The 15,443-nt window shown below is 46.1% G+C and overlaps 1 protein-coding gene across 1 annotated transcript in view; it reads left to right on the top strand.

Annotated features, from left to right (window-relative positions):
- Positions 1-4,472: 4,472 nt before the first annotated feature.
- PSD4 (pleckstrin and Sec7 domain containing 4) overlaps positions 4,473-15,443 on the top strand; it is a 42,032-nt gene continuing 31,061 nt past the window's right edge. The window contains 3 exon segments of the mRNA XM_006900191.1: positions 4,473-5,417; positions 6,999-7,074; positions 7,460-7,836. Of these exon segments, the coding sequence (XP_006900253.1) occupies positions 4,473-5,417; positions 6,999-7,074; positions 7,460-7,836 (1,398 nt within the window).

Below are 15,443 nucleotides of genomic sequence, written 5' to 3'. Positions count from 1 at the left end.
AGTGGCCTAGTAGCAAGAAGCTGCAATGCAATCCCAACGGCACACAGTTCAAGGCTCAAGGCCACCACCTGCTCTGAGGGAGGATAGGCAATCTCCTCCTGTGTGATTAACTAACAACACACACACACACACACACACACACATACTTATGTTCATGTTTGCAGAGAGGGATCCCTGAGTTCGAGTCTTGTGGGGGAAAAAAATTGCAGGATTCCCTTTCCATCCAGCTCCTGGTTTCTACAACCATTACCGTTCTTGGGGCTGACTTGTGAGTTTAAATGTCAAGTTTATTCACTAACGAGAGTGGAGAGTTGAGGTTTTCCTGACAAAATGATCTTCATCCCCAAAGGACTGTGTTCCAAAGGGGGGCACACATTCAGATACAACCTGTGGAAATGTGAGGGCATGAGGGTAGGAGAAGGCATCATAGAAGGGGGAAAAGCTTAGTTCAATGTTTGAACAAGAAGTGAGGGGCAAGGGATAGAGAACCTGAAATCTGAAAAAGGAGGCTGTCAAGGTAGGACTTGGACTACAGGACTTTGAGTACCTGTAAACATGGTGTTGACTAGTACTCAAACAGGAACAGAACAAGAGAACACTACATAGCTTAAAATCAGGAAAAAGGTATCCATCAGAGTTGTATTCTTTCTCCATGTTTATTCAGTCTGTATGCTGAGCAAATAATTAAACTGGAGGTTGTGAAAAAGAATGACATCAGGATTGAAGGAAGACTCATCAGCAACTTGTGTTATTGCTTGCTGAAAGTGAAGAGAATTTGAAGCACTTGCTATGAAAGATCAAAGGCCCCAACCTTCAATATAGATTCTATCTCAGCATAAAAAAGAAACCAAACCAAAAATCCTCACAACTGGAAAAGCATCATGATAGATGGAGAAAAGATTGAAGTTGTCAAAATTTACTTTTACTATGATCCACAGTCAACACCCATGGTAGCGGGAGTCAAAAAATCAAAAGATGTTGCTTTGGGGAATTTACTGTCAAGGACCTCTCCAAAGTGCTAAAAACCAGTGATGTCAGTTTAAAGACTTAAGGTGCACTTGGCCCAAGCAATGGATTGGTTTGTTTTTTTTTCCCAACTGTTTCCTTTGCATCTCAAAATTGAATAAGGATGACAAAAGAAGACCTGATCCTTTTGAATGTGCTGTTGGAGAAAAGTACAGAGTATACCATCATAGATTTCCAAAAGAACAAACAGTTCTGTTTTGGAGGAAGTATGACAGTGCTCTGTAGAGGCAAGGATGTTCTTTAGAGACAAACTTCATCTCACATACTTTAGGCATGGTGTTAGACGGAACCAGTCCTATGGAAAAGATATCATGCTGGGAAAAGTAAAAGGGTCAGAGAAAGAGAAGTCTCTCAAGGAGATAAATTGATACAGTGACTACCCTAATGGGCTTGAACATGACAGATCATGAGGGTGGATGGAGTAGGATAGGGTGGAATTCAGATCTGTTGTTCACAGGGATTTCTCTCAGTCATAGTCAACTTGAGGGCAACTTAAAACAACAAAACCCCTGGTGTGCCTCCCCACCTCTCACTCTATCCTCCTAAAAGAGCTGTCTTCCTGGTAAATTCTTGCATCTTCTAGGCTAGTTGAGGCACGCTGACTGAGCAGTGAGTGGTTAAAGCTTGGCCACTAACCTAGAGGTTGGCAGCTTGAGCTTAGCCTGTGGCCCCACACAGAACATGTGACAATCTGCTTCTGTAAAGATGACAGCCTACGAAACCCTCTGAGGCACTTGTACTGTCACACCCCTGTCTGAGTTGGAACTGACTCAACAGCACAAGATGATGATATGTGACAGTTATGGGGAAGGCTGGGCGAAGAGATGGATCACTTCCTTGCTGATCTGTTCTTCTCCATACAGGCTGGGGAGGGGAGTTGAGCACTCAGGGGATTATGGCCACCTATTACATTAATCATTTAGTCCAATCAGAGAGAGAGACTCTGGAATTCATTGGCCTCCTCCCTCATTCCTTATGGGCATTTTCTGACATAGAGCAAAAGGATACTTCACTGTGACTGTGGGAGGTGGGATCTGAGTGGCCCTGATTGGAACACTTTGAGGTGATAATTGAGTGGCTAGCCCTGTGCCACGCCTAAGCTGGGCACTAGACAGGAATCATCTGAGACCCATCAGCACCACAGGGGGTTGGGCTATCCCAGGCTGAGCACTTCTCAGGTCCACTCCTGCTAAGAAGCCGGGGGGTGGGGGGAGGGGGGGGGCTTGAGCTGAGGGCCCTCTGCACATTCAGTCACCTGCATGCTCTTTATTGTGGGCACAGAGAATGCTGTCCTGGTCAGACTGGCAGGCTAGGATCGGTCATGGTCCTGGGGCAGGCCCTTGGTTGAAGATCATGGTGGTAAGGGGATCTGGTGCTAAGCAAGCCTGCTGACATGGCGCTTATGGGGACTTGGCTGCCACAGGCACCTAGAACAGAGATGGTGCAAGGAGAACCACACCCTGGACGTTGGATGGTCTGGAGTTGGATCTTGACCTCTCTGTTACCCTTGGTGTGCTGTCACGTAAGCATTTGGCTGCTGACTGAAGGGTGCACAGTTTGAACCCTCTACCCTCCCCATGTGAAAAAGATGAGTAATTTTGTCCCTGTAAAGATTCGTAACCTTGAAAACCCTCTAGGGCAGTTCCGTGCTGTCCTGTCCTGTCACTGTGATTCAGAATCGACCCAACAGCACTGGGTCGTACAGTTTGGCTTCCTCATCTATGACATCAGGGACAACACTAGTGCCTGTGTTCCTTCCATGCACTTTGGTGGCACGCATAGTTTGCAGTCAACTAGTACCCAAAAAAAAATGATATATCTAGTCCACTTGGCCATGACGGAAGGAAGAACTGGCCGCGGCTTTTGTAAGATTATAGCCATCGAAGACCCTGTGGAATAGTTCTACTCTTCAGCATGGAGTGTCTCCATAAGTCAGAATCAGCTCGGCAGCAGAGGATTTGGTGGTTTGCTTTTGCTTCTTCAGGTCTGCTGTGTGATGGCGTGGGTGGCTAAGTGGGGCATATGGAAGGGGCTGTTGTGGTATCTTGATAGCCCCCGCATAGTTATAAGTTGGCAGCATGTGTGTTAGTATCCTTGTTCCCAAAAGAATACTTGGTTAAAACTTAAAAACATGTATGCAAACACACACAGAGAAATATATGAGTGAGAATAAGAAAATGTGACCAAGCAAAGGATGCATTCATTACTGGAAAGACAGATATAAGGTCTTTGTGCTTGCTAATAGATTTAACCCTGCACTTTCTGAAAGCCTACTCAGAGATGAAACTGGGTTCAGTTATGAGTTCCCAAATGCCCCCTGAATAAAAAGAAATTGATTGTTAAGAAGCAGCAGCCACCCCTGCCCCTGAACCCTGAAGGCCATAGAAGTTGTGGGTACACATTGTGTTGCATACTTAGAGAAGATAAACTTCTAGGCTCCTCGTTGGCTTCTATGAGGTCCTGCTCGGAATTTGGCCAATTGAAAGGACAGCACCAACTTGACAGGAGGCAGTGATGCTACTCTAGGCAGACAAGGAGCCTGTCCTCCTCAGAAGGCAGGCAATTCTTCACTGTGCAGCAGGTCATCTTCTCAGTGGCAGCGGGACAGGCTGAAATGTCCTCCCTCCAGTAAGCCTGGGCTCTCCTTCCTGGAGCCCCTACTTCTACTTTGGACAAGCTGGGAAGCTGCTAACTGCTTGCAAGAAACAGCAGTGTTAGCCAGCTCTGTGAGTGAGGCAGTCCCGAGACAGCAGCCTTGCCTTCCTGGCATCTGCATCTCCACTGTGACTGTTTAATCTCCCTGCTCTAGTCTTGTCTTTGTGGCTCCCACATATGTTAGTTTTGGCTTATTGCCTTCTGTCACACAGCTCTGAGTCTCTCAGTTTTCCAACTCAGATTCCCAAGAGTAGGGTCTGATTTGTCTCAGCAACAAAGAAGAAGTCATTGCTGTTGAGTCGGGCTGACTCGTAACTGACCATCCAGTGGGTTTTCAGAGACTGTAGTTCACACTGGATGAGATTGCCCATCTTTCTCCTAAGGAGCAGCTGATGGATTCAAACTGTCTGCCTTTGGGTTGGCAGCACTACTCCTTACATAATACTAGGCCACTGGAGCTCTTTTTAAGTCAATCACTGTCTCCACTGTCTTTGAGGCAGGTACCACCCTGGTGTAAGGGGGGAAAGCTGGTGGTCTACACTATGTGCCGCCCCTAGTCCTTACAGGAGACATGTCCTTAGCAGTGCGCTCTTCAGTGCCTACCAAGTACACTGTGTGCTTTGTTGAGTATTCCTGGTTCTTGACAGCATCCTGACTTCACTTGTTTGGGGCATTTCCAGGGTAGATATGAGTTCCCAGTGACTGCCCCGGCCCGTACGCATCCTGATCCACATAATGGGACTGTGAAGGCAGCCACTTCCCACGGTACCTGCTCAGCTTTTGCTCTGTGGATGATGGATAACGACAGACCCTCTGACCACCCGGAATCCATGGAATTTCTCAACTTCTGTCTGGGGGACCACCTGCAGTCCCCACGAGCACCAAGCAACCAACCGGAACCTCCTGGGCTTTGTGGGCAACAGACCTGGGCCTTTGGTCTTACCGATTCCTGGAGGCAAGATGGCCTCAGGGTCGCCAACTCAGAACCCTCACATCTGGACAGCTACTCTTTGCAAGAGGGACAGAGGCAGAGAACACCACCTCCAGAGTCACCTGGGGACAGCCATCATCTGGGGACCCCACAGCTGAGCCAAGGTACTTCCGCCCAGGTCATGTTCTGGGCCGGCATCTTGCAGGCCCAGATGTGTGTCCTGGACCTGGAGGAGGAGCTGGAGAAGACCGAAGGGCTGAAAGCTGAGCTGAGATGCTGTGTCCCCCCAGCCCCTGTGGCCCTCCCCACCTTCCCTGCCAACCCGGCCAGTCCCAGGGACTCAGGCTGCCACCTACAGTCACCACACATGGAGGAAGACACAGGGGAAGACGGCAGTGAGCCGGAGGCAGAGAGCCAGGGGTGGCCGAGGGAGCGAACACCGAGCTCCTCTTCAGAGTGGGGTACTGAGGAGGAGAGTCTGTTCTTTGACAATCCCCTCTTCCTGGAAAGCCCTTGCTCTGAGACCGGTGCTTCCAGACAGCACTTTTCCTGGACGGTACCAGACACCCTTGAAGATGGGAGCACTGCGGCCAAGAGCCCACAGGCCAGGGGTCCTTCTCTCCCAGGAGCTGGAGTTCCTTGGGAACTAGGAAATGAGGATCTGGAGGACGACACAGCTGATTCCAGTGGGCACATCACTCCTCCGTTCCCTGTGCCTGTCTACAAAGTGCATTCCCTCTCCTGGATCACAGAGGGGGCTACCAAGGGGGCTGGCACAGCACTTCCCAGTCATATGGAGAGTGAGGTAAGGCAGATCCTGGGGACCCAGCCAGGCTGTGCAAGGCAGATGTGGAGGTGTTCACACCCAGATCGCAGGTTCAGATGCTATGGTCTTTTGGGATTCTGGGGTGATCAGCAGAAAAGATAGGCTCATATGGCCTTCAGAAGTTTAGGAAATAATTACTAATGTCCCAGGTTACCTTGGGGGCTCAGGTGACCTAGGCTGTAGGGGAATTGCACTGCTAAGCCAAAGGCCTTGGCTCTCTGGTGATTCCAGGGGAGAAAGATGAACAATCTCTTCCCTTGCTGTTTACAGTCTCAAAATCCTCTGGAGGGTCAGCTGGGAGTCTTGACAGCAATGAGTTGGAGTATGAATAGTTTGTATTACCTGACTTTGACAGCATATGAGTTCATCATTGTCTCGTATCTAGCCAACTCCATAAGGCTACATTTAAAAACCCACAGCTCCTGTTCAGGGCTGCTCAGATTCTGCCCCTTCTACCTCACGGCATTTTCAGCTGTACCAGAGCAGGGGTCAGCCTGAACGGATGACCTCTTCTTCCCCTTGTTGGGAGATGTCTATTTTAAGAGTTCTGCCCTCTCTTTCTTGAGACACTTCAGCATTTTGTTACTTTCAGCTCACCATCTCACTCCCCCACCCTGCACGAGGAGATCAGGCTCATAAAAAAATGACAGGGATCCTTCATATCAACCAGTAACGGAGACAACAGTTTTCCCAGAGAGGCCTCTGCTTCAGATATAAGTCAGCACGAAAGGGCAGGAGGCCCTCTCATCTCCCTAATTCCACAGAACAATGGAGAAAAGAACTTCAGACCTGAACCCTGAGATCAGAGAAGCTCCAAAACCATAGGCCAGCCACGAGTCAAGGGGCCATTGCAGTTTCCTGTGGAGGTGCATTCTCTCAGGACCTTCTTGCCCTAAAGGCGCCTCAGAGGCCTGGGAACACTATTTTTAAAGCTGGACATTAGCTTAAGCTCAAGGCTGGCAGTGTCTGACCAGTTCCTGGGTGCTACTGCCTCCCTATGACAAACAGGCTTTCCTCGGCATGTGGCTAGGGGACAGAGAGCCACAGGGGTGACTTCTGGAGGAAAGAGGGTGAGGCAGAGAAGACTTGGGCCTTTGGGATGTGGGGACAATTCTTTGGTCAAACCTCAGTCAATGTTTCCTCCTTTCCTAAGGATTCTTCAAGGGCAATGCTTGGTTCTGCCCCACCTGCAGCACCTTGTGTGGATGAAGCATTGACCTGGGAGTCAGCATCTCTCCCTACCACTGCCACTCACGCTGTGAAACATTGGGCAAGTCCTTTCCTTCCCCTCTTTGGGTGTCACCCTTACCATCTCTACAGGCATCTGCTGGCTGCCAGGACCTGGCACCAATATTGTCCTGATGGAGGGCTTCTCATAAGCAGGACTCCTTTTCTGACTGAGGCTCCAGGCTGGTGCCAGGGGCCTCTGGGCAGGAGAAGGGTGAGGCTTTCAGGGTTCCCCCTCCTTAGCCTTCCCCTTCCCTCCTTTCTTACACCCTGCCTGGCCTTGCCCCTTCACCTCTCAGGGACTCCAGAAAACTCCTCTACATTTCTCCACAGATCACTCCCTGCCCTGAAAGCTGTCAGACAGAGGGTTCTTCCTGGCCCTCTGTGCCGCTCAGCTGCCAGGAGAGAGGTGAGACCTAAACTGAAGGAAGGAGACTTGGTCTGCTGGGAGATCTGGAATGGGGACAGATGTAATTCTCGGCCCCACAGTTGTCATCATAAGAGGCCTCATTGTATTATCCTGGAGCCAATTAGACTTTGGGGAAGTCGTGCCTCTGGCTCTGTGAGTTCATCTTATATTCAAAGTTCAGCAAAAGTCCGCAGTGCTGGAGTAGTGGGGACTCTCTGCCTGCTGCCTCTGCATGTGGGCAAGGTCACTACCTGAGGCACTGCCCACTTCCAGAGGAGGAGCCCCAGGGAGGAAGCAGCACAGACAGTTTTCCTGGCTCTGCCACACCCCTCAACCATAACAGGCCTCTGTCCTTGTGTCAGCCTTACCCAATTTCCTCCCTCAGGTGAGAGTGATGCTGAGCAGGGTTCTGCCACCTGCACATTGGACCCTGGCTCTTGGGGGAGCCCATCTTCTCCAGAGCCCAGCAGCCCGGAATCTGCGAGCAGAGGGCCTGGCCCCTGGCCCACCCCTGTGTCCTCCCAGGAGGGGAGCCCAAAGCCTCCTCGCCACCATTCAGACAGTACTTTACCCAAGTGGACACTTGATGCTTCACACCTGTCAGCTTTAGAGGCAGATAGGGCAGAGTCAGATTCCTTAGAGAAAGAAGAGGCAGTGGGGACCCCAAGTCCAAGGGAAGAAGTAAAGAGTGAAGACACAGTCAAAACTGAAGAGGCCAGTTCTGCCCAGCTGGACACTCACGCAACTTCTCCAGAAGGGTAAGTGTCAGCATGACTGGCTCTCTCGTGCCCTAGTTGTGGATGCATTTAACAATTCACTGATCTGGATAGAGAAAGAGGAATGCGTACTGGGATTAACTAAGATTTACCAAGCAGGAGTCCCTGGTTGGTGCAGATGACTAGTGCTTGATTTAGCTTGGTGGTTTACACCTACCCAGCGGTACCTTAGAAGAAGTCCTAGTGTTCTATCTCCAAAAGGTTACAGCTTTGAAAACGTGACAGGGCGGTTTTACCCTGGATACATGGGTGGTAATGAGACAGAACTGACTTGATGGAGACCAACCACAACATTTACCAAGTCAGGATTATTTGACTGGGCATCAGAGTCTTCTCAAAAAGACTGGAGGGTCTGAAAAGACAAGAAATGACAGTGCAGACAGTCCTACATGTGGATGCCCTTTTGGATTGTGCCAAGGTCAGGTCATGTGAGAGGTCTCCGAAAGAGGGAGAGGACATGCTGAGGGAGCTTGAGCAAGGCCGTGTGTCTGGGCAGATGGCAGTGTGTCAGGCAGGCTTGGGGCGGGGGAGTGGAAAGGCAGACAGAGATTGTGAGGTAATGCTTACAGTCTACTTTAAAGTAAGGACGTGTCTGGGTGACATTCCCCAGGAACCCAGGACCAGATGCTGGCAGGGATCTCAGGAGCACTGATAGGAAAATTCTATCAATTTGAATTTGAAATTTTATCAATTGAATCAAGGGAATGACCCTGGACTTCATAACAGGACTGAATGATCCTGGACTGGTAGCCAGAGACAGGAATAAGCCAACTGGCAAAGCAAACTTGATTTCTTCCTGCCCTAGGTTATTGCATCAAGACTCACCCCAGAAGTCACTGGGAACTCACTCATTGCCACTAAGTTGGAACCGACTTACATCTGAACCTCCAGTGGGTTTTTGGAGGCTGTAAATTGGGCAGGAGGAGATTGCCTGTCTTCTGTCCACAGAGCTGAATGTGGATTCAAATCCAGAGAGGCTTTGCCTGTGGGTTGTGTAACTCCCTACAGGGAAAAGGGCTTTATGATCTGGTTGGAGAGGACTGGGAGGAACCTGGGATGGTTGAGGTCATGTCTGAAAGGTGCAATACTTGCAGGGTTAATCCCTCCCTGTAGGTAGGCTTCTTATCCTTGGGCGATGGTAGCCCTACAGCAGTCAGCACCAGAAACCAAGAAGCCACTTCCTTGTGGCACAACTGGGAGCTTCACCAAACACTGTCCACACTGGGAAACCATTATGGTATTTGATACTCCAATGGCACAAGGCTCAGCATCACAGCAAACTCAGATTACCTCAGTACAGCAAATTGGCAAAGAGTGATGATGTACAAAGTAGAAGAATGTTCCTCCAAGTATAACAACCCTAGTCTTATTTAGCAGTGGTTACGTGTTGTCAGGTCGAATATGACTCATTGCATCCCTATGAACAAAATACCTGAACTCTGTTCTATAATTAACATCATTTCTGTATGTTTCTAGAGTTTCCAGAGGAAACTGGTTTGGGAAGTGGATTCCACTCCTGCTTCCAAACCTGAATCAATCTGGAAGCTCCTTCAAACACTGTACAAGATGGGTAACCATTATGGTATTTGACATGACTATAGCACAATATTCAGCATCACAGCATGCCGCGTTCCAGCCCCGCCAGCTGAATAAAGGCCACACCCTCTTCCTCCCCACAACCCCTTATATACCCTTAGCCTAGATAGCTTCTAACCTAATTCCTATTTCCTATCTTACTTTACTAATCTAACTATTCCTATTGGCTCTTAATTCTCTATTCTTATTGGTCTATAGCTAACACTTAATCTTATCTTATTGGCTAATTCTTAGCTCTGTTTCTCCAATCAGAATTTGCCACACTCTTTCTGCGTTATGGGCGATGGCAAGTAAGGATTCTTGGCACGTCAGCACCTGCGGCTCCCGCAGTTCCCCTTTTTTGTTTTAACTTAGGCAACACGATAGAAGTTAGACAATGAGGTTTACAGTGATGTTTTTTAGGCACACTTCTTTACCATACCTATGGTCCCGAGCTTTTGCCGTCTATGGATCGGCACAGGGCGACCAGTAGGATAACAGAAAGGGGCCAAGGCCGGTGCCTGTTAGACCAACCCTGGTGCTTGCCCTGTCCGTTCCCTTCCCTCTGATAATACAATCTATCAGGTGGGGGAACGTGACAGCCAGGAAATGGGCCGTCGCTGGCAGCCGCCTCATGAGATTCTCCTAGTAGTTGCCTTGGTACTGTAGGTTGCGGGGGCAGGAGTTGAGAGAGTATGAAATTCATCAATCTTCATAAACTTCTTAAATATATACAAACATAGAATTTACTCAACTCAAAATTATAATTGCCCTAGCAGTTATCTTCATTTTAACATACTAAGCCAGATTTCCTTAATAGATTCTTCCTTATCTGCACATAATTGACATACTACAAAAGCATGTTTAGCTTCCTGTCTCGCTAGTTTACATAAGCAGCAAATACAAAGACAGAGAGCAAGAACAGAGTATGGCTAAAGCTCCTACTCCACTCCAAGTTTGAAACATCGTCATTAGGGATTTCAACAGTTCATCTCCAGTGATAGCTGGCACTCTGGTTTCATTGACTTGTAGTATCTGGAAGGTCAGGTTCTGCATGAATTGCTGGAATTCTATATCCCATCCTCTGGTCATATACCGATTCAGTTCTCGTAGGCTGGAAGACATATTCTTTACATGACCATTAGTGACACAAATATTAGGATAAGTTGGACTGCAAGGTACTGACTGTAGCATCCATAAAAGATCTACCTGTTCTTGCAGCAAGGCAGTCTGCATATTTAAATTAATAATTCCTACTTTAATATGATTATTAAGTTCGTTTTGCAGGGAGAGAGCTTCGGCAACCTCTCCCGCCAATTTATCAACGGTGGCAGCAGTGGATGTTTGAGATGCCACTGCAATCCCCGCCGCTGTTGCCGCTGCAATAGATGCAGCAACAGCAGTTACAACTGCAGCGGTGATACCGAAATCTCGCTTGTGTCGGGTATGAAGTATGACAGGGGAATGAGCAACTTGAATGACAGGAAAGGCGACAGCAGCAGGGACACGAATTATAATCACTAGAGTAAAATTCAAAATACAAGATGATAATTTGCATGATGCCATACTGCAATTTAGTATTAATGGATTCTCAATAGTCTCGTTGATAGAAAGGAAAAAGAAGGGTGGCTGTAAACAAAAGGGATTTTTCAAGGTGTGATTTTTTTGTGGTGTTAAAATCAACATAACCAAAATACAGTATTCCTTTTGTACCTGGAGGATCTCCGCCTCCACCTATACTGGGTGGAGGTGGGGCACCAGCCACCACAGCTTCAGTCCTAGTACCATAAATTAAATTTCCGGTACTAAGAATAGTAGGTGTAATCTCTAAACAAGCTTTACTTCCACATAAGCTGGGTGCACTTACGAGTAGTTCAGTATTCAATAACATGTTAGGGGTATATAATGGACTTGAGTCCAATTATCAGGTGGTAATGTATCATTAGGCTTAGGTCCGGAAAGGCAGACGTGGTTATTAAGTTTATAACAGTAGTATGTAGATCTACAGTGAGCCCATGCCGGGGGATAAGGAGCTAATTTAGTTGAAAAACAAGGCATTCTAGTATGTTTATCAGTGGTAGAATTCTGAGTAGGGACAAATGGGTACCACATATTTTGTACTCTCATAACATTATTGTAATCCAAATCAACATTCAATATAGAATATTTTTTAAGCTAAACACATTCTGATGAACTCATATATACACTAGAAAAGCAGACAGCTTTGGTAAGATTAAAATTTATAGTAACATTCGCCATATCCCATTGAGGTGGCATAGCGGGGAGACGTAAAGATACATTGCTAGTTAATAATGGTGGTAAGAAAGGGGCATCCCAAGTAACGGATATTAATGTAGGATAGTTTCTGATTATAGCCCACTGGGAATCAGGAGTACTACTTATCTGCTTCCAGCATATTGGTGTTATCAGTATTGTCAGGACTGTCCACGTCTTTGTCCACATCTTCAGTTTCACTTTGGGTGAATCGCACTAGTCTTTCTGGCACCCAGATTGGTACTTCCTCGTCCTGTGGAAAGATACAGACCGCTCCCCTTGACCATGTTAACACTGGATCTGGGCCTTTCCATATTCCTGAACATATATCTTTCCATTTTGCTTTAATAACTCTATGAGATACAGGGTATGCATGTCGTTCAGCAGCTGTTTTTCCATCTTTATCCAAATTTAAGAAATTAATAGTAAATAAGGCTAAAGAAATCCTATCCTTTAATGGAAAGCTATTCCCTATTCTCCCTTTTTGTTTTTCAAGAAAACGCTTTATTGTTTTATGCATCCTTTCCACTATCCCTTGTCCTTGGGGATTATATGGTATACCATGTTTAATACTGACTCTCATTTGTGTACAGAATGACTCAAATTTTTTGGAAGTATACCCTGGGGCATTATCTGTTTTTACAGTGGTTGGTTTTCCCCATTGACTCCAGGCCAGTAGGCAATGAGATATAATATGTGAGGCACTTTCCCCTGCATGTAGAGAGGCAAAAACGATCCCTGAACACGTATCAACAGATACATGAAGATATTTTGATCTTCCCCCTTCGGGAAGGTGAGTAACGTCCATTTGCCAAATGGATAGGGGCCTTAGCCCTCTGGGATTAACTCCAATAGGTTGGGAAGGAATATACTGAGCACATGTGGTACAATCAATTATAATTTTGTGAGCTAGATCTTTAGTGATAGAGAATTTTTTACGCAAAGTTTGGGAGTTGACATGATATAATTTGTGGAAGTCTTTAGCTTGCTCTAAAGCCGAGAATATGAATAAAGATTTTGTGGATAGGTCTGCAAAGCTATTGCCTTCAGAAATAGGCCCTGGCAACAAGGAATGTGATCTTACGTGAGTGATATAAAATGGATTATGTCTGCCTCGAAGTAAATCTCGAAGCTCTAATAAAAGTGGAAAAATAGTGGAATGAAATTTTAATCTTCCTGCAGCTTCCAGGTAGGTAACTACCCCTACCACATATAAGCTATCAGAGATAATATTCAATGGATCTGGAAACGGTCTAAAGGCTTGTATGACTGCTTGCAGTTCCGTGACTTGAGGGGTAGCTGCTGGGAATATAAAAGTCAAAGGGTCCTTATTCAGGGCATATACTGCTCCAACTCCATGTTTTAATCCATCTGTGAATACTGTTTTAGCTCCAGATATGGGCATCTTATGTTGTAATTTTGGAAAAATAAAGGGATGCTTATTGCAGAATTGGAGAATTGGATGTGAGGGGTAGTGATTATCTATCTCTCCTGAATAAGTAAAATGTAAGATTTCCCAGTCATCATCTGTAGCGGCTAGAATTTGTCTTTGTTGAACTGAATAAGGTGTGATTAATTTTTCTGGAGCCCTTCCAAAGTGTTGGACACATGTTTTTATGCCTTGTAATGCTAATGAGGCTACAGCTTTGGGGATACCACTCAGTAGTCTTTGCAGGTGAAAAATGTGGGTGAACCCATAACAGTGGTCCATTTTGCCATAATGCAGCAGTTGGTTGTTCCTCAGTGTTTAATATACAAAGTAGTATTGGAGCCAGATCATTTACTCTCTCCAGTTTTGCTCTATTAATTTCCTCTTCCACAATCTCCAAGGCTTTTTGAGCTTCAGGAGTGAAAGATCTGGGAGAATTAAGGTCAGTATCACCTCTCAGAATTTCAAAGAGAGGTTTAAGTTGTTCATTACAGATCTTCAGAGAGGGGTGGAGCCAATTAATATGCCCTAATAACTTTTGGAAGTCATTTAAAGTTTTTAACTTATCTTTTCTGATTTGAACTTTTTGTGGATATATGAAGTTAGGATCAATTCTTGATCCTAAATATTCTTTTATATTGGCTCTTTTTACTTTTTCTGGGGCTAAACTTAATCCTGCTAACTTGAAGGATGAGCACAATAGATGATAAGCATTTTCTAGATCTTCTATATGATTAGCTGCTAAAAGAATATCATCCATATAATGTAGACATCGTACTTGCGGGTACTCTCTCCGTACCTTTTGGACAGCTTTCCCAACATACAACTGCCACATTACTGGCAAATTAGTCATTCCTTGTGGGAGCACTACCCATTCATATCTCTGATCTGGTTCTTCCTGATTAATGGAGAGGAGAGTGAATGCAAAATGTGGTGTGTCATCCTCATGCAGGGGTATGCTAAAGAAACAATCTTTTATATCAATTATTATACTAGGCCACCCTTTTGGTAATGCTGACAAAAGGGGTAGTCCACACTGGACTGGGCCCATTGATTGGTTCCATAGTAGCATTTACTGCACGGAGGTCATGAAGTAATCTCCACTTTCCTGACTTCTTTTTAATTACAAATATTGGGGTGTTCCATGGAGAGGTAGAAGGTTTTACGTGTCCAGCCTCTAATTGCTCCTTCACTAACATTCTAGCTGCTTGAAGTTTTTCTTTAGTAAGGGGCCACTGAGGTACCCATACAGGGTGAGGATTCTTCCATTTAATTCTTTGTACCCCAGTGGCCCCTAAGAAAAACCCAGCCCTTAGCGGGAATTTTGTCCTCTTGCTTGTATCGGGGAAAGTCTTCCTGTCTGGTTTTTCCCTAATCCTTTTCCAGGGGTATAATTCATGTTAGCCATCATGTCTTTGACAGTTTTGGAATAAGAGGATTCATTTGTCAGTCATTTGGAGCCCCATCTGCTCCAAAACCTCTCTGCCCCATAATGAGATGGGTACTTCTAAGACATATGGTTGAAAATCCCCGGACATGCCTTCTGGAACTGTCCATCTTAGTATCTGTGAACTAATTTTCGGAGACTGAGAGTAGCCTAGGCCTTGTAGCAGCTGATTTGAGGTTTGGGTGGGCCATCTAGGGGGCCAATCCTTAGTGGCAATGATACTTTTATCTGCTCCTGAATCTAAGAGGCCTGATATAGGCTTTCCATTCACTTTTAAAGTAATTATTGGCCGGGATCCCATATCTAACGATAGCCACATGGATACTTGGCCTGTGGACCCGATACCTTCCTTTCTTTCATCTCCGGTGGATGGATATTGGAGATGATGACTGGTTAATATCAGAATTTGTGCTATACGATCTCCAGGAGAAATGGCTGAGATACCTCTTGGAGAGGACACTAGAATCTTTATAGGGCCTACATGGTCAGAGTCTACGACCCCTGGGTGTACATACAAACCTTTTTGGGTTGTAGAACCTCGCCCAATAACAAGCCCAACACACCCTGGAGGGATTTGTTCATTGAAGTCAGAATCTATGGCTTGAGTTCCCATCTCGGGGGTTAGTATGAATCTGGTGGGCACCCACAGCAGTTCTGATCCTGTAGAGATATAAGTAAATCCTCGCCCCCACCTAATAACAAATCCCTTTTTCCATTCATTAGTTAGAGGTTCTTTATAATATATAGGCTCGATTCTTTAGAGGATGGTAATACCCAGTGTCTTTCAGCTGGAGTTTCTCCTTTTTCATTAACATTTAAAAAATTTAAAGTAAATAAGGCTTTTTGTAAAATAGTTCGAGGAGATGAT

The sequence above is a fragment of the Elephantulus edwardii genome, unplaced genomic scaffold (genome assembly GCF_000299155.1).
Source record: "Elephantulus edwardii isolate Elephantulus edwardi_28Jun2011 unplaced genomic scaffold, EleEdw1.0 scaffold00275, whole genome shotgun sequence".
Taxonomy (NCBI): Eukaryota; Metazoa; Chordata; class Mammalia; order Macroscelidea; family Macroscelididae; genus Elephantulus; species Elephantulus edwardii.
This window is presented reverse-complemented; position numbering and strand designations above follow the sequence as displayed.